At 57.4% G+C, this 18,021-nt stretch overlaps 2 protein-coding genes across 3 annotated transcripts; one reads left to right on the top strand and one right to left on the bottom strand.

Annotated features, from left to right (window-relative positions):
- Window positions 1-2,414: 2,414 nt before the first annotated feature.
- NT5C (5', 3'-nucleotidase, cytosolic) lies at window positions 2,415-3,982 on the top strand. The gene is made up of 5 exons (XM_028521475.2): window positions 2,415-2,642; window positions 2,938-3,038; window positions 3,109-3,169; window positions 3,376-3,490; window positions 3,613-3,982. The coding sequence occupies exons 1-5, from the start codon at window positions 2,430-2,432 to the stop codon at window positions 3,777-3,779; spliced, it is 657 nt and encodes a 218-aa protein (XP_028377276.1). The 5' UTR covers window positions 2,415-2,429; the 3' UTR covers window positions 3,780-3,982.
- A 2-nt stretch (window positions 3,983-3,984) lies between these two features.
- On the bottom strand, window positions 3,985-17,390 carry ARMC7 (armadillo repeat containing 7). 2 transcript variants are annotated; one of them, XM_028520787.2, is made up of 3 exons: window positions 15,781-17,341; window positions 15,542-15,685; window positions 3,985-5,474 (listed from the first exon to the last, which is right to left on the bottom strand). In XM_028520787.2, the coding sequence occupies exons 1-3, from the start codon at window positions 15,869-15,871 to the stop codon at window positions 5,113-5,115; spliced, it is 597 nt and encodes a 198-aa protein (XP_028376588.1). In that variant the 5' UTR covers window positions 15,872-17,341; the 3' UTR covers window positions 3,985-5,112. The 2 variants fall into 2 exon arrangements, with proteins under 2 accessions (XP_028376588.1, XP_028376589.1); XM_028520788.2 differs by having other exon boundaries at window positions 5,334-5,474; window positions 15,606-15,685; window positions 15,781-17,390.
- Between the last annotated feature and the right edge of the window lie 631 nt (window positions 17,391-18,021).

Raw genomic sequence — 18,021 nt, 5'->3', positions numbered from 1 at the left:
TGAAACAGTGTGTCCTGTGTCATCTTTCTGAGACCGCGTTCTGCCTGTTGGAGCGCATTTTCTCGCATTAGCGTAATCCCGCTGCTCGGTGGTGTGAGGGGTCATTCAAGGTAAACCAGTGAAGGTGCAGTAACAATCGGGCTGCTCCCCACCTGAAGTTGCAGACACAGCAGGTTTAGACTCGTAGCACGAGTTCCAAGTGCCAAAAGGATGACTAACTGATATCTGTGGTAATGAAATTCAGGCATAAGAAGACGAATCGACGGCCCAAATAATTATTAGCCCAAATATTCTGGGCTCAAGCCCTCTCACCACCTGTGAGGTGCTTCTCAGTGGTGGGTGGGCAAAGGAGCGTTCCAGGGAGAGGAAGGACCCACATCATTAGAAGGGGACAGGGGTGGGGGCCCCTTGAGTGACACAGGGACACCTGAGCTCTAGGGAGAAAGTTCCAGGTCAACATGTTATATCAAGTGTCTAAACTGAGCATTATCAAGACCTGACTTCCAGCAACGACTATGCTACTGACCAGCTGCATTCTGTCGGCTTGTCACTGGGTCTCAATTTCCTGACTTATGAAGGGACCCCTTTGGAGTCGGTCACCTCTAAACCCCTTTCACAACTGAGATGAATGTGCTGTGTGACCACAGAGTCATTTGAGCTAGTGGGCATCTCCGTGGGAAGAAGAAGGGTGTTTATAGGCTGTGCGTGTTAAGTTTTTCTTCGAGTGGAAGGTGTGCTAGCCTCACTTGCGGTATGGAGTGTGACTGTGGAGGTGGGGGCTCCTGGAAAAGAGATGTCCTCGCTTCGTGTATGGCTTGTGATCTGAAGTTAATTCTGTGAAGAGAAATGCCTAATCCAAAGGGGTTCTGGAGGCGGTTCCTAATCTTTTTGTTACAGCGGAAAACAAAACTGGACGGCTGGAGAGAAGTGAGATGCTCTGAGGGATGCACCAGCAGTTCTGCCAGTCATTTTACTCTCAACATTACATCAAGTTTGTAGAAATTATGTAAACATGTTTGCTAAAGGTTCATGTTAAATTTTCCAGTTAGAAAGCTTAGAAAGTGAAGTTGAATAATCTTTTAAAAAAAAGATTTTATTTATTTATTTTTAGACAGAGGGGAAGGGAAGGAGAAAGAGGGAGAGAAACATCAATGTGTGGATGTGTCTCTCACGCCCCCTACTGGGGACCTGGCCCACAACCCAGGCATGTGCCCTGACTGGGAATGGAACTGGTGACCCTTTGGTTCTCAGGCCCACCCTCGGCCACTGAGCTACACCAGTCAGGGCTGAACTTGAATAATCTTTCTTTTTTTTTTTTCTGTTAATTGTTCAAGTAGAGTTTTCTGCCTTTTACTCCCATCCCAGCCCCCACCCCCAAAAGTTGAATAATCTTAAAATGATGACCAGAATCGACATTTTGGATTTTTTACCCAGTTTGTGTGGCTTAAGTGGTTTAGTGTGAGGGAGTGGGGGAAAACAGCCAAGTTCTCAGTATTTACTGTTTATGCAAAAAGTTCTACCTCTTTTTTCCTTTATGTTTTATTGTTTAGACTGGTACAATTGCCCCTACTATTTAGCGCTTTGCCGCCTCCACCGGGCGCCCCCCTCCCCCCCCAGGCTATCACCACGCTGTTGCCCTCCTCCGAGGGTCACGCAATACCAGTAAGCGGTTTGGCTAATCCCTTCTGCTTCTCGCTTCCTCCACCTCTTAAGAGTTTTTTTGTTTTGTTTTGTTTTGTTTTGTTTTGTTTAAGTTCGGTCCCCTTAGAATGAGAGGCCAGGCTCCTCTTTGTAATGCTTCTGCTGCATTGGTTTGGCAGTATCGGGCGCTCTTGGGGAAACTATACATGGACGTAGTCAGGAAATTGCTTGATATCTACAAGAGGGGGAGTTAAAATTTAGCAACATCCAGCACTTTTTAATCGGAGGATCTAACCGCCGGTTCTAGAGGCGCCAGTTCTACGGCGAGAAGGGCGGTCCCGACGGCCTGAGCTTGACGGAAGTCGTCTGCCAGGCGGGGCTGTGTGCTTTAAGCAGAAGCTCCCGCGTTCCAAGGCGGCAGGTCCGAGCCTTCCTTTCTCCGGAGCTCGGCTCCGGGTCCGCGGAGTCCCTGGGCTCCCCGCGCTGTAAGCCTGCAAGCGAGGACTCGCGGTCTGGGTCCTAGGGCAGGGGGAGCCAGCCGCCCCGGTTTAAGAAGCCCCAGCTCCGCGTTTGAAGAGGCTTCTCAGCATTTTGGATCCCGGGGACGCCGGCGCCAGCTGAAGACCAGAAAGGCAATCAATCCCCTGCGCCCTCCCGCGCCGGCCTCCCCCCGGCGGGTGGGCGGGGCCTAGGGAAATCCGCGGGCGTGGCCACGCCCACCGCGGTGCCGGAAGGGGCGGCCCGGCGCTCAGTTCGTCCTTGCTTTCGCGGGCCCTGGTGCTCCCGCAATGGCGATGGTGACGGCGACAGCAGCGGCGGTGCGGCACGGCGGGCGGCCCGTGCGGGTGCTGGTGGACATGGACGGCGTGCTGGCCGACTTCGAGGCCGGGCTCCTGCGGGCGTTCTGCCGCCGCTTCCCTGGGGAGCCGCACGTGCCCCTGGCCGAGCGCCGCGGCTTCTTCGCTCGGGAGCAGTACCGAGCCCTGCGGCCGGACCTGGCGGTAGGGAGTGGAGGGGGGGCGCGGGTGCAGGGCGGGGCGCCCTGGGAGGACCCCCCCGTCTCCGGGTGCGAGAGCTCCAACCCCGCAGGGCACTTGGGAGCGAGGAGTCCTACCCTGGGGCAGCATGGCCCCTGGTTCACTTCCCGAGACGCCGTCTTCCTGTTAAAAGTTAACAAACCCCACTTAAGAGTACAGGGTTCGTCCCAGGATAAGAAGAGCCTGCCCCCCGCCTTCGAGATCCTCGCCGGGGTAGATCTGCCGAGGCAGAGGCCAGCAGGGGAACGCTCTCTTTCAGGACAAAGTCGCCAGTGTGTATGAAGCCCCCGGCTTTTTCCTGGACCTGGAACCCATCCCTGGAGCCGTGGAAGCCATGCAGCAGATGAACGCCCTGAAGGAGTGAGTCGGGGGGAGAGGGGGCGGGGAGCAGGGCCAGCACCGCCCTGTCTAACGAGCCCCTTCCCCGCAGCACCGAGGTCTTCATCTGCACCAGCCCTCTGCTGAAGTTTGACCACTGTGTGGGAGAGAAGGTGCGGCCGCCCCAGCTGTCTCTCAGACACGCTTAGCTTCCTAAGTCATGATCTTAAAATAAACCAGCGGAAACGCAGGAAGTGTGGGGTGGGGGAGAGGGGGGCAGCGGCCGTCATGGGCCGCAGACCCCACTCACCTACTTTCTCACTGGCCCTGAACTCAGGGGCCGTCAGGCCCCACTGACACATCCGCGCCCTCTGCACAGTACCGCTGGGTGGAGAAGCACCTGGGGCCCCAGTTTGTGGAGCGCATCATCATGACGAGGGACAAGACGGTGGTCTTGGGGGACCTGCTCATTGATGACAAGGACACCATTCAAGGTTGGGTCTCTTTTCCTTGGCAACCGCTAGGCACCTGACCTTCCTGGGATTGGGGAGAGGGAGCAAAAAGAACCACGTCACAGACTGCATGCTCGCTGCCTTTCTCCCATGTCCTGTCCCAGGCCAAGAGGAGACCCCAAGCTGGGAGCACATCTTGTTCACCTGTTGCCACAACCAGCACCTGGCCCTGCCCCCCACCAGGAGACGGCTGCTCTCCTGGAGTGACAACTGGAGGGAGATCATAGACAGCAAGCGGCGACTGGGGCCCAGGGCCGAGGACGGGAGCTGAAGGAAGGGGAGGCTGGCCAGCAGGGAGCCCCAGCTGAGCGGAGTGACAGGGCAGCATGTGGCAGTGAGCCCAGCACTGGGGAGCAGGGAGACACGGTAACCTCTCCTCTCAGGCCGGCCACCTGGCACCTCCCGAGATGGCTGGTGTGGAAGCACGCTGGGCGATCAGTCAGGAACCTTTGAATAAAAAACACTTGGCTCATTGCTCTTTTCAGACCCTTTATTTGGGAAAGGAAAGGGGCAGGAGCCCAAGGGCTGCAGCTGGATTGGAGGCTGGCGTAAGAGGCCTCCCCCTTCCTGTCTCCAGGGGCCCTGGGTCCCGCCACCTCCACACCCCCGGACGCCTTTCCTTGGTCAGGTAGGAGGTCAGTCTTAAGGGGGTGCAGGGGACCAGGGCTCCCCACTACTGCTGAACCCTAGCCTCCCATGGCTGTCCCTCGCCCCTTCCCTGGCGCTGATCAGCGTGTACTGTGGACTGCAAGCCACAGACGGTGTCAGGGCCTGGCCCTCTGTCTCCTGAGCACCCCTCTTCCCCGTATCCCTGAAGCCCTCAAGCCGGAGACGCACTTTCAGGGGCAGGGACTCCCCTTGACTTAACCCTGATGGTGGAGGCGGGGCCTGCGTGGGGGAGAAGACGCTGTTCCGGGAGTTTGCGCCCGTGTTCTGATGTCATCACCTGCGGGGCCTTGGCCTGAACGCCTGATGCCACGGGAACAGTCGCGGGGCTGTATGGCTTGGGAGCAGGGACCACTTGCTTGCTCGCCTGTGACGCCCTCCCAAGGTGCCTGGCAGACGGGCCCGTGTGGATAACTGGTTAGTCCTGGGCCAGGCACCCAGCCTCCCGGTGGTTTTAATAATGAGGCTGCTCATTCCCGCTCCGCAGCATTGCCCCAGACACTCCCGTTAAGGACCACACCTCCTTCCTCAAGCTCGGGCAATGCTCCCGAGCCCTGGCCCAGCTGCTCTCAGGAGAACGGCCTTCTGCAGAGGCCTCTGGGCGGAGGGAGCGCTTGCGGCTTCTACCCGAGGGTGAGAGCCGGCCAGTGGGGCGGGGCAGGGGGCGGGGCCTCTGTCCCCCTTGGTGAGCGTGCCGCCCGTGAAATGCACTGCTCTGGATTTCCTTCTCGTGTGTCTCAGTGTGTCTGTCCTCAGCTCAGCTCCTGACGCCTTTCATCACGGTGTAAACACCCGTCAGGCTGAGGAAACTCACCTTTAAAACGGCACCATGTGGGGAGAAAGGGCTCACTGGGAGCCACCGGCCCCACTTCCCGAGCCCCACGGGATGTGGCTCGTCTCCGGCAGTAAGGGCACCAGGGTCTCGGGGCCTCCCTGCATCAGGACTGCTGTGGGGCCTCGGCCCTCGGCAGGGGGATGCCCAGGGCGGAGTGGGCCGGCCGGCGGCGCGCTTCAGCCACCTGGCTGGGGGAGCAGAAGTCTTCCAGGAAGATCTGTGCCAGGTTCCGGAGCCTCGTGTTGGCCGAGAGAGAGAAGCGCAGCATGCACTGGACCACGGGCAGCGCCGTCAGGTCGGGGTGGGCGGCGGAGCCCGGCGAGCTCAGGTACATGAGCGCGGTGACGGCGGACAGCACGGTCTCCTCATCGGGGCTGGACAGGCAGTTGGTGATGAGCGGGACGCCCCCCGCCTGCAGGATGTGCTCCCGGTTGGCCGGGTCCGCGCACAGGTTGCAGAGGCCTCCTGCGGGGAGAGCAGGGTGAGCCCGGACCGCCCCCCCCACACTCCACCGCTGCCCATGGAGTCCAGGGAAGGGCCAGGCCCTGGACGAGGTGCCCCAGGGACCAGGGCCGCGAAGTCCACGCTGGTCTCCGGCGCTCCTCACACGGTCCCAGCCTTCCGGAAGCGGGCACTCTCCTTTTGGTTTGGCCAGCTCCGTGGGTGATGTGCTTCCCCCACCCCCCTTTTTAAAAAGTAAAACACAAAAACAAAGCCCATAATATACATCTTTAAAAGAATTTTAAAGTAGAGGTAAGATGATGGTGTCACAGTGTACATACAGGTCAAGACTTATGGAAGTGTACCCTGGAAGAGTGTCCGTTACACTTCAGTGAAGCTAAAAACACTGGCCCTGGCCAGGCACCTCAGTTGGTGCGAGCGTCATCCCAACAGGCCAAGGTGGTGAGTTCGATCCCCGTCAGGGCGCACACGGGAAGCAACCAGTGAATGCGCAAATCAGTGGCACGGCAAATCTACGTCTCTTTCTCTTAAAGACAAAAACAACCATTTTCTTAAAAAGCTAAAAATATTAGGCAAAATATAAACCATTTTAATCTCCTCACCCAGACATTTGGCATTTGCTTTACGTAACTTTTAGATACGTAAACACGCCCCTCACAAAAACCCGGGGCTCCCCCACGTTTCCCGAGCCGACTGTGCTCGCTGGGCAACGCGCTGCCAACACCGTCCCGTGCTGACGGACCCACCGGCGCCGCCACGCAGCGGCCGGGCCACACGGACGAGGGCACCGCAGAGCTCACTGGGAGGGCGGAGCACTTCTGCGTCACTTTCCCGTCACTGTCACCAGGCTGCTGGGGCAAAGAAGGGGTCCGCAGGGAGAGACCCGTGGCTCTGCGTCCGAGCGGCCATGGCCCAGGCGGTGCGGCCAGACGCCCCTCTGGCGCGTCAGGTGCTCGAGCACTGCCCCCTCAATGTGGCAGCCCTGGGGGACGGTGCTGCCCGGCCCCGGGGCAGCGCCTCGAGCGGCGCCTCGGGCGGGGAGCCGAGTTCCTGTGCGTGGACGGAGGAGCTTCCTGCCATCGCGGCACCGCTACCTTGTGGTGGTAACCATGCTGCAATGTAAGGAATGGCTACCGAGGAAAAGGAGAACAAGTTCTGACTGGCTGGGGAACGTGCTCTGGACAAGCCAGACAGGCCGGAGAACGGGAGGCAAGAGGAGGGTGCTTCCAGATGCAGGAAGCCACGGAACCCGCCCCGCCCCGCCCCGGCCCCCCGAGAGGTCAGGCAGGTGACCTTGGTCACACAGCAAGTAGGGCACTGCTGCAGGTAGGGACAGGGGGGCCTACGGGTTGGCCCAGGGATTAGATGAGGTCGTGCAGACAAACGCTTGGCCAGCAGCTGGCGCCTGGGGGCTGGGTGAGGCCTTGGAGGGAAGGGCCCAAGACACTACTACAGCTGAGGACGCAGCCACCCAGGGCTGCTGGACAGTCTGCAGCCCACCCCAAGCCAGCATCTCCATCTGGGACTCTGTTCTTGGGTTTCACTGCAGCTTCTTGAGAATGGCTCTTGCTGGAATTTCAAGTTTGAAGGACAGGACAGTGCATTGGGAAAGCCGCCCCTGCGCAGGGGCAGGGGCAGCGTGTATGCGTGTGCTCACGTTCATGGGTTCTCTGTGAGGGGGTGCTGTGGGGGACACGGGAACGGAGGGGACTTCCTTAAACACCTTGTAATACAGTTTTGACCTCAACCGATGAATTCCACTTCTAGACACTTATCCTACGGATACAGTCCCACAGGTGAGAAGTGGCACTAAAGCAAGGCCATCCACTGAGACACTGCCTGGGGGAGCAGAAGGGAAACCAGCTGAACCTGCACCCCTGCGGGGCTGGCTAACCCTCCGCCCCTCCCGGCCACGGACTACCACACCACTCTGTGCCACGTACACAGCACGAGGCGGCTCCCTATGGACTGACACTGCAGGTGTGTCAAGACATGTTGCTGAGTTACACACACACATACACACAAAACAAAACAAAAGCAGAATACCGATACAGCACCCTGGCCAGAGTAGCGCAGTGGACTGCAAACCGAAGGGTTGCCAATTCGATTCCCAGTCAGGGCACAGGCCTGGGTTGTGTGCCATGTCCCCAGTAGGGGGCGTGCAAGATGCAACCACACATTGATGTTTCTCTTCCTTCTCTCTAAAATAAATAAATACAATCTTTAAAAAGAGAAAAAAGAATGTTGATATAGCACACTACCCCATGTGTAGGATAGGAGAAAAAGGATTCATATACAATTTATACGCCTGTAAATCCCAGCAGGGAGGGATGGCGGAGACGGCCCTGGTCCGGGCGAGGACAGCCTGCTGACCCAGTGAGGGAGGAGCAGTGGGGAGAACCGGACAGCACCTCGTTCTTGTAAGGGGAACCCTGCCACAGGTGCACGGCCGAGGAGTTTCTTTGCAAGCAGAGAGAGGATGACCACGGGGGCTAACCGATGGGTGGGTTCAGAAGGGAGTACCGGGGAGCCTGGAGGAGGAGGAGATGGAGCAAGGTGGCGGGCAGATCCAGTTAGAATCCCAGGACTCCCACTGAGGACTTAGGGGACCAGAGCACGCAACTCGGCTTCTCTAAGCCTCGGTTTCTTCATCAGTCAAATGGGCAGGGAGGACTAAGTAACATGATGGCAGCCCCTTCCTGGCACACACTGGCTGTGGACCAAGAATGTGCCTGTTCGCAGCCCCAGAGGCTGGCACGGGGCCACACGTGCAAACCACACACACAGAAAAGGGCTGACACGCACAGGAGAGGTGAACACGGGTAAAGCAGATGCCCACGTGACCAGCACTGACAGGGTCAGGAACGCGAACACTGTCGGGTCCAGAGGCCTTCCCGTGTCCCTCCCCGATCCAACTCTCTTCCTTGGAGGGAAACACCTTCCTGGTTTGGAAGAATTTAACACCATACTTTTTCGTAAGCAGAACTTGTCATACTTTTTATTTAAAAATGATTTTTACACACACATCCCTAAACACTACAGTTCATGTCTGCCTGTTTTGGACTTTGCGGAAATGGAATCACACTGTAGTGTTGTGTCTAGCAACATTATTGCATGTAGTTGTCGGCTGTTCATTCTCCCTGCTTAACAGTATCAATATCCCCCAATGCTGGTATCCGGTCCACTGTGTACTGTTTCCAGTTTGGGACTCTGCAGACAATGTTGCTATTTCTGCACACGTGTCTGGGTATATAGTCGCCCTGACCTTACGAATGCTCATGGGAAATGCCTATCTTCGGTTTCACTAAGTACTATTTCCCAAAGAAAAGTTTCCCTGAAAACCTGCTTTGGACTTCTGGTCGAGATGGCAGCATGGGCAAACACGGCTCACCTCCTTGCACAATCACATCGAAATTACAACTAAAATACAGAACAGCCGTCACTCAAAACCACCAGAAACCTCGCTGAATGGAAGTCAGGTGCCACACCTGAGACTCATCAACTTGGCTAACACCGTCCGCCTTCCCCTGGAGACTCCATCCTAGTGAATGGAACCATGAACCACCCAAACTGTTAACAGGGACTTTTCCATGTGAATGGCTGGTCTTGGCTCATGCTGCACAACTTCCTAAATCCTACCGAACAAGGAAAAGCTCACCACAGTGAGCTCCCAGCCCCCCAGCCCCCACCTGGTACCTCTTGCAAGTGTCCCCAGGCCCAGCACCAGCAGCAGCAGCCAGCCTAGATTCATAGCTTGGTGCCTCCCGGGAACCTCAGAGTCCAGCACCACAGCAGCCGTCTCAGACTGCTTTACAGCTCAGGCAGGGTGGCCCCGGGCAGAACACAGGAGGGGGCTGAGCTTGGCCTGAACCCCCCAGGAAACTCCAGAGCCTGCACACCCAGTGGACAGCTACGGACCAAGTCGGAGCAACGTCACCCTGCCGCCCCTGCACAGCTGACCCTCCATGGAAGGTGGAGGCTGTGGTCACAGCCAGTCCTTGCAACTGACTGGCCTGGGTAAATCCCTCCCACTGACCTGCCAACAGCAACTCAACTACAAGAGGAGGGTGTACTCAGCCCACATGAAGGGCACACCTCGAGTACCCAGCTTGGGTGATAGGGGAGGCGGTGCCCTGGACCCTACAGGACACCTACTACCTTAGGCCACACAACCAAGCCAGGGAGTCAGTGCAGCTCTACCTAATGCATAGAAACAGACACAGGGAGGCTGCTAAAACGATAAGACAAAGAAACATGGCCAAAGTGAAAGAACAGATCAAAACTCCAGAAAGGGCCAAATGAAATGGAGATAATCAACCTATCGGATGCAGAGCTCCAAACACTGGTGATAAGGATGCTCAGGGAGCTTAGTGAGGACCTCAGCAGCATAAATCAGATCCAGTCAGAAATGAAAGACACATTAATCGAAATAAAGAGCAACTTACGGGAAAAAACAGAGTGGATGAAGCCAAGAATCAAATCAATGATTTGGAACATAAGGAAGCAATAACAACCAACAGAAAAGCAAGGAAAGAAAGAATCCAAAAAGGCAAGGAGAGGGTAAGGAGCCTCTGGAACAACATCAGGTGATCCAACACTCACGTCACAGGGGTGCCAGAAGGAGAAGAGGAAGAGCAGGAAATTGGAAAGGAACCCGAAACACGGATCTGAAAGAACACAAGCACCCCGATGTTCCCTGCAGCGTTATTTACGATCGCCAAGCCATGGAAGCAGCCCAGTGTCCACCAGCGGGTGAGCGGATGAAACAGCCATGGGACATTTACACAATGGGGTACTACTCGGCTGTAAGAAAAAGAAGGAAATTTTACCCTCTGCGACAACGTGGACGGACCTGGAGAGCATTATGCTGAGTGAACTAAGCCGGTCAGAGAAAGACAAGTACCACGTGATCTCACTCGTATGTGGAACCTAATGAACAGACTGAACTAACAAGGAAATGGGGACAGGCTCACAGATGGGGAGCAGATGACAGTGGGGGGTGGAGGGACTGGGCAAGAAGGAAAAAGGGCTCGTGGACATGGACAACAGTGGGGTGATTGCCGGGAGGAACTGGGGTGTATATATAAGGGGACTAAATGTTAATGGAAAACTACAATAAAGATTAAATTAAAAACAGACACCAAGGGAGGCCCCTGAGGATCTACCAACCAACCTGTTTCTGCACGCCGCCGCCGCCTGGTGGCAGCTACACATATCGAAGAAAATAGGGAACAAGGAAAGGGCTTTTAACCTGAATCCTGCGAGGCACCCTGCTTGAACTCGGTTTTAGTGCCAAGACCGCCAAGTACTCTGTGATATCCCAGGATTTCACCAGTGTTCGCAGAGGCAGAGAAACCCCTCCTGGTCCCTGCACGCCCACACGCAGCATCCAGGACGGTGTCCACGCAGCACACGGGACGCCTGCGAGGCGGCCAGTGGTGCTCCGGGCCAGCGATTCCCACTTCATGCCAAGGGCCGCCCGAGTTTCCGTCTGGGACACGAGCTCGGAACACTCACTCGAGGGTCTGTGGAGGTCCTGGCTTCATCTCTGGTCCCCACAACCCACTCACTCCCCACCCCGTCCCGGCGTGAGCAGCACCATCTCCTGGTGGCAGTTCCTCATAGACACCTGTGCCAGGGACGACTTGGCACCGGAACTGTCTCGGGGACACTCTGAGCCGCACGGGATGCAAAGACTCAGGGACGAAGATACGCTGGACTCTGTGCCTGGCTCTGGCAGCTGGGCCCCTGGGCACAGAGTTCGGGTCCAGGAAGACGGGGGTCGGCGGTGGGCCGCAGGCAACGGAGCGGACCTCCACGGGGTGTGCTCCCTCACGGGTGCAGAGGGCTCGGTGCTACGTGCCCCGCGGCTGGCGACACACCCAGAGACCGTGCAGGCAGTGCTGGTGCGAGGAGGGCAGGCAGAGGGCATGGGCTGGCACCCAGGAAAGTGGCCAAGGGAGCAGCTTCTAGAACCTGACAGCCGTGGGTTTAAGTCCCGGGTCCGGCGCTCTTTAAACCTCTGAGCAACCCACCTCCGAGGCCTCAGATTCATTGTCGGGAAAGGCCTGTTACGAGCCCACCAGCTTTCAGCGCTGTCTGGGGGCCCACGGGATAAAGCGCAGGAGGCCAGTGCGTGGCACCCAGAAGGGGCTCCGTCCGTGGAGCTATCGCTGCAGGTCCCAGTGAGTGGGACAGCGCCAGTGTCGCAGCTAAGGGGCCGAGCGTGGCGGCAGTGACACCACAGCCGGGCTCACTCCGCCTGGAACTGCGCGCACAGCGCTAGGAGGCTGAGGATCGACTTCCCCGGCTTTTCCCACCATCCGACGGTGTCTCCCCAGGAGGGAAGACTCCCCGGAGCAGAGAGGAGGTTCCCTTGAGAGGCCCTGATCCCCGCCACGGCACCTCTGGGGACGTGAGGGAACGGCTGGTCCTCAAGGGGCTCCGAGTACCCGGGGGCTGCAGCTGCAGACACTCTGTGTCACTCGCCTCCCAGCCCTCTGCGGGGCGGGCACCGATGCTGCCCCCTCGGGCGGACAGCGGGAGGTGGGAGATCACGCACTGGGACTTAAGTGGGGCGACAAAGTCCTAGGCCCAGGCCTGCCTGGCCCCAAAGCCTGGCTCTCACCAGATTCACTCACGTTCCCTGCCAACAAACAGCCATCGGTTTTGGTTCTGGGAGCCAAGGCCATGGGCAGTCTCACCCAGCTCTCCTCTCTGCCAGCTGTTGCAGAGCCAACCCCACTCAGGCCTGCGGGGCCAAGTCGCAGCCAGGACTCTGCGCCTTTTGGGACCTTCCGTCCAGACCAGTCCAGACCAGAAGGCCGGGGCATTCGGGACGTGACAGATAAGCGAGGCTGCACTCCGCCCTCACGGCCATCACCGTCTCTGGCCTGCCGCCAGAGATGGAGGATTCCAAGCTACAACGCGCACACGGAGCCTTTCGGCAGCAGAGAAAGCGCCGGCACATTCAGAGAAAACGGCGGCGGTGGCCAAGTCCGCCTCTAAGTCCCACCGGGCTCTCCTTTACAAGATGAGTAAGAGAGAAACCTGATCCCAGGGGATCCCCCGAAGGGGCAGCTAAGCAGGCTGCTGCTGCTCCTGGGGCTGAGGACTCTGCTCTGGTCCTCACTCTGGGAATGGGGAGGAAGAAAAAAGGAGAAAAAGGCGGCTGGGAGAAGCAAGGCTGGGGAGCCGCCCAGGAGGGCGTGTGCGCTCAGGCCCGGCGCAGTGGGCCAGGCTCTCGGAGCACCCCTGCCTGGGGAAAGTTGCCTCTCGTCCTGTAAAAACTTTCCCTGGGCAACAGCTCTTTTCAGGCCAGTCTCCTCCAGGGTCAAAAGCTTGAGCTGGAGGGGCTCTGTCACTGACAGGCGGGGCCACGGTCACCATGCAGATGTCAGAAGCCACGGAGCCGAGTCACAAAAAGGGAGGGGATGGAGAACTTACACTGGTGAACATCTTCAAGTAGCAATTTTGTAGAATATTTATTTAGCATAACAATCTTCCAGATGGCCAGAGACAGGGGCTAGCGCCACTCTATCAGCCCTGGGCTGCTGGGGCACTCGCCCCGGCCCTACTGTCGAGGGGCTCACTCTGGTCTTCTCCACAGGCTGGGAAATCCCCGGCACCCACCCAAAGGCCTGAGCTGTTCCCCACACCTGGCGCTCCAGGGCCTGCACCTCTGCCCACAGCTGCACGGGCCTCTTCCCTGGATCCTGACTCCTAGTGGGGAACCCGGGGGGGCGGGCACACACTCCAAAGTCCAAGGAGAGGCCGAGGGCAGGCATGTGTGGGGGTGTGAATGGAGCCAGGACGTCCACACAGGTGCGAGGCCCGCCGTGGTGAAAAGAGGAGGGACGACCCCCACCTGTGCTTTAGCCCCAATACCGCAAACATTAGGGGCAGACCCGGGTGGTCTTCCGGAATTTTAAATTACACTCACCTAGGATGTGTCCAGAAAGTCATGTGTATCTTGACTCTGTCAGGGCTTTCGATCTCATTTCTAGGTCACAGGAAATTAAAGGGGACAGAGGGGCAAACAAGCACCGTGAAGAGGCAGCCAGACAGTCTGGAAGGCGGGCAGGCGCTCTGCAGAACTGGTCTGGGCCCTTGAACAACGAGCGCTATGAAAAAAGAGTCTAAAAGAGAGGTAACTGACTCAGTGACTTCCTTCCAAAGGGTGCAGTATGGAAGGGGGTAAAACAGCCACTTTAGCACAGAGCAACCTGACAAACCCTGCCTCCACCAGGGCATCGGCGCTGTCAGCAAACGTGGTCAGCCCTGACGGGAGCACCGGCCCCATCTAACTTCCCCTCTGTGGCTGTCCTCCCTCAAACCCAGTCTAATCCTGAGAAAAACAGCAACTTCCCATTGAGGGGCAGTCTACAAAACACCTCCCCAGGACTCCTCAAAACGATCAAAAAACAAAAACGAGAAATCTAAGAGGAGGAGCCTAGGGAGATGGGACAGGTGAAAGTGACACAGTCTCCCGGATGGGATCCTGAACAGGACAAAGACCTCAGGTCCAAACTAAGCAAATCTGAATAAACTATGGTCTTTAGTTTAATAATAATAATAATAATAATGTATCAAGACCAGTTCATTAAATGTAACAAATGTACGGTACTAATGAAAGATGTTAATAACAGGGAAACTGAGTGTGGCATGAATGGCAACTGTCTGTATTACCTTGGCAATTTTCCTAAAACGGTTCTAAAATACAAAATTTATTTTAAAGGAGAGAGAGACTGAGATCTAAGGAACGTAACAACCAGACTGAACTGCATGGACCCTGGTTTACACAAACCAACCCCCAAAAATGTCCCTTTGGGACCTATGAGAAAAATTCGCATAATTGGGTATTAGGTGACAATGGGATTATTATGAAAGGCTTTTTTCCCTACATAGATAAGAATACTTTCACTATATAAAGAAATGTTATTTTTTATTTATTTAAAAAAATTTTCACATTTATTATTTACTTTTAGAAGGGAGAAAGAAAGGCAGAGAAACATCAATGTGCGAGAGAAACGGCAATGGGTTGCCTCTCATATACCCTCTGACCCAGGAACGAACCCACAACAGAACCCACAACCCACTCGTGTGCCCAGACCCGGAATGGAACCGAAGACCTTGCACTTTGCAGGACGACACCCAACCAACGGAGCCACACCAGGCAGGGCTGAAATGTTCCTTTCTAAAGACGCATGCTGAAAAGGAATTTCTGTTTCCCTTTCAGAATAAACTCCAAATGCTTCCCTGAGGCCGAGATCCCAGCCCCTGGAAGCTCTGGTGCTGTCGCCTCGCCAGTCTCACCCTGTCCCTCGCTCCCCACGATCCAGACACGTCGGCCTTCCCGGGGGCTCGCCCTGCCCTCCGGCCTCCCGCCCGTGACGTGATGCACCTCTGCCTCGAAGGCCTGCCCGGCGTGGCCAGAACGCAGGCCGCCACCGTCTCCCATCGCTCTACCCATCATCCTCTTCATCTCCTCCAGAGTCTCCCCGTCCGGGTTTGTGTGCTCAGCATCTGCCCGCCCCTCCTAGAATGGACGCTCCTTGAGGGCAAAGGCCTTCCCAGACCTGTTGGCCATCTCCCCGGCACTCAGAGCCCGTGCTCACATTCATTCATGCCCATAAATGTCTGCCCAGTGAATGACGTAATGGGTCTTCGGCCCTAACAACTACAGGAACGACCAGCCATTCCAATCACCTCTGTGTCTCTGGATATTAACACATTACAATAAAGCTGTTTAAAAGAGCACTCTAATTTTTCTCCCCCTCCAAGTGGCTTCAACCCATTCCCTCAGTTACGATCTCATCTCTAAACAGGAGGAACAGGTGGTGGGGGGTCAGGGCACGCGGAGGGAGTCCTCGCCCTGAGTCGCAGGCCTGACCCCATGACCCCAGCTGGCTGCGGCCTGGACACTGTGCGAACGGCGAAGTCTGCCACTGCCGCCGAGGGGCGGCCTGCCCGGGATCCCTTCCCCAAACACTCGCCTCGCGCTCACTTCCCTCGCCACCGCCCGCCACAGCCCGCCACCGGGCACCCGGGACACCAGCCCCCATGCTTACCGATAGCAAACTCCACCAGGGTCTCGTTCTCCTCCGACAGCGAATCGAGGAACAAGTCCAGGACCTGCAGCTGTCGCAGATACTGGTAGTTGCTGGGGTCATAGGCGAAGTTGGCGAGGTTGGCGAGGACCTGCTCCTTGGCGTCTGCAGCGGGGAAGCGGCACCGGAGTCAGGTCCCAGGCCACGGTCGCGGGCAGCCCGCTGCCCCGCCCCCCTGACCCTCACCCCGTCTCTCTCACCTTGGCTCTCTGTCTCCTGGAACTCCGTGACCAGCGCCTGCAGGTATCCCAGCCGCCCTACGTGGGGGTCTACCTTCTGCTTCTGGGCCATGGTCGGGGTGGAAGAGGGTCCATGGGGGTACGGGCAGGGGAGTGTGGCTGATGAGGCCGGAACGGCGTGCGAGAACCTCACAGGGCCTCGCCGGGCAAGGGCGGGCCAGGGCAGGACGCAGGTCCGTCTCCCGGCCTCGGGTCCTGCGGTAATTTGCAGCTGTAATTGGGCTGAGGCGCGGTATCGGGACCTTGTAGGAGACGGGCGTGAAATTCTGAGGCGCAGGAGCCTCGGAAACCGCTGCGCGACGGAGGAGGAAGTAGCACCACCCAGCCCCGAGCTAGTAGGTAAGGTTTTCCGCTTGGTTCCGGGCTTCCGCCGGAAGCCGCACTTAGCTCCGCCCCAGAGGGCGGGAAGGGGTAGGCAGAGGCGGGCCGAAGGCGGGGCTTTCCCTGAGCTCAGCGCGCGTGCGCAGTTCGCTGCAAGCCGTAGCGCTCGGGCAGGCGGCGGAAGGCTGCGAACGCTTTGAGGGACTTATCCAGGGTCCTTTAGAGCGTAGAGGCGCCGGAGGGCTCCGTGGGGGGAGCTGTCGAGGCAGAACCACCTCCAGATCCTCTTGCATCTGACGCCGCTCTAGAGCGTGGGCGTCGGCTGCCTGCGAACGACCACCGATCCCCACCCCCACCCACCCCCGCTCTGGGTCCTTTGACACTGCTTTCTGGTCGGCTTTTCCAAAAAGCCGTGCAAGCCTGGTGCTCCCTGCTCCCCCTCCCCGAACTGAGTCTTCCGCCTCTGGCCAGAAATCTCGTGAACTGGGTAAAGCTCCGTCAGCCAGGTGGATGGAGAGCGCCGGGCAGCACCGACGGGTGGTGGGAACCTGCATCCACCCGAATGTACGGTTGTGGGCAGCGTTTAGAGTTGGGCAGCAGCCCTGCATGTGGAAGCCCTTCTGTCCAGTTCTTTCTCGGGGCTTCCCAGGAAGGTGGTATGTGAGGGAGACCTCGTAGGCGCAGGGACTAAAGCCCCAGGGAAGGAGGTGGTCCTGCCGCCCTCCCATCTAATTGAAAACGTGAGGGTAAAGGAGGCTTGGGCTGTGAGCTTCTCCAGGGCGAGGACCATGAGCCTTTGGTCCTGGGCCATACTCCATCCTGCCACCGTCCCACTGGGAGCAAGCCCCGCATGGCGTGCGCTCAGGTCCCTGTGGTCAGCCCATGCCCTATGCACACCCCCTGGGGCAGGAGGTACCCTTGGGTACTGTGGCTACTCTGTGATAGTGGTGGCCCCAGGACCCTTAAACGGGCCCTTCAGCGTCTTTGGGGAACCGATGTGGCCTGGGGATGTACATCTCAGCCCAGGATGGCCCGTGGCCTTCTCTCCCTCTGGCTGGACAGAGCAGCAAAGGCTTGGGGACCAGAAGGTCAGGGCTTGGGGGCAGGGTGGACCAGAGCTCCCACCCGCACTACTCAGGAACGGCTCCAGACCCTGTCTAGAGGATTCTCAGGAAGCCAGCTAAGCGTGGTTTCTTCCCTCATTTGTTTCCTCCCAAGGCCTCAGCGGCCCTCCTCCTTCGGGAGAAATGCCCAGTCCTGGCACACAGTAGGTGCCTACATATTTGTTGAGGAGAGCCTAGTGGCCATCGCTGCTGTTGACAGAGGGCCAAGCTCTCTGTGCTGAGTGTTCACTAATAATCTTTTTTTGCCTTAAAAGAAATCTGTTTTGTCCTGACCATTGTGGCTCAGTTGGTTGGGTGTCGTCCCTCAAGGCAAAGGGTCACTGGTTTGATTCCCGGTCAAGGCAGAGGCCTGAGTTTTGGGTTCTGTCCTTGGTCGGGGCACACACCAAAGGCAGTTGACCAATGTTTCTCTCCCTGTCTTCCTCCCTCCCCCTCTTTTAAAAAAATAATAATATATATTTTTTAAGATTTTATTTATTTTCGGAGAAAGGGGAGAGGGAAAGAAACATCCATGTGTGTTTGCCTCCTGCGTGCCCCCCACTGGGGACCCAGCCTGCAACCCAGGCACGTGTCCTGGCTGGGAATTGAACCCGAGTCCCCTTGGTTCTCAGTCCAGCGCTCAATCCACTGAACCACACCCGCCAGGGATAAATAATATATTTTTAAAATCTGTTTTGAGGAAGTGGGCCAATTAGGGGGTGCAATTTCAAAGCCTAGTGGCTACTAGTAACCAAAAGCATGTACCTGCTTACCAGCC

Source organism: Phyllostomus discolor, chromosome 8, assembly GCF_004126475.2.
Source record: "Phyllostomus discolor isolate MPI-MPIP mPhyDis1 chromosome 8, mPhyDis1.pri.v3, whole genome shotgun sequence".
Lineage (NCBI taxonomy): Eukaryota > Metazoa > Chordata > Mammalia > Chiroptera > Phyllostomidae > Phyllostomus > Phyllostomus discolor.
The sequence above is the reverse complement of the archived record's forward strand: the minus strand, read 5'-3'. Positions and strand labels throughout refer to the sequence as shown.

Excerpts from the sequence above, each read along its gene's own strand:
- NT5C (XM_028521475.2), top strand. The coding sequence starts at position 2,430 with ATGGCGATGGTGACGGCGACAGCAGCGGCGGTGCGGCACGGCGGGCGG. Across the intron at positions 2,643-2,937 it reads CCCTGCGGCCGGACCTGGCG|GACAAAGTCGCCAGTGTGTA; the intron begins GTAGGGAGTGGA and ends GCTCTCTTTCAG. Across the intron at positions 3,491-3,612 it reads TGACAAGGACACCATTCAAG|GCCAAGAGGAGACCCCAAGC; the intron begins GTTGGGTCTCTT and ends GTCCTGTCCCAG.
- ARMC7 (XM_028520787.2), bottom strand. The coding sequence starts at position 15,871 with ATGGCCCAGAAGCAGAAGGTAGACCCCCACGTAGGGCGGCTGGGATAC. Across the intron at positions 15,686-15,780 it reads CCAGGAGACAGAGAGCCAAG|ACGCCAAGGAGCAGGTCCTC; the intron begins GTGAGAGAGACG and ends TCCCCGCTGCAG. Across the intron at positions 5,475-15,541 it reads CCTGGTGGAGTTTGCTATCG|GAGGCCTCTGCAACCTGTGC; the intron begins GTAAGCATGGGG and ends CTCTCCCCGCAG.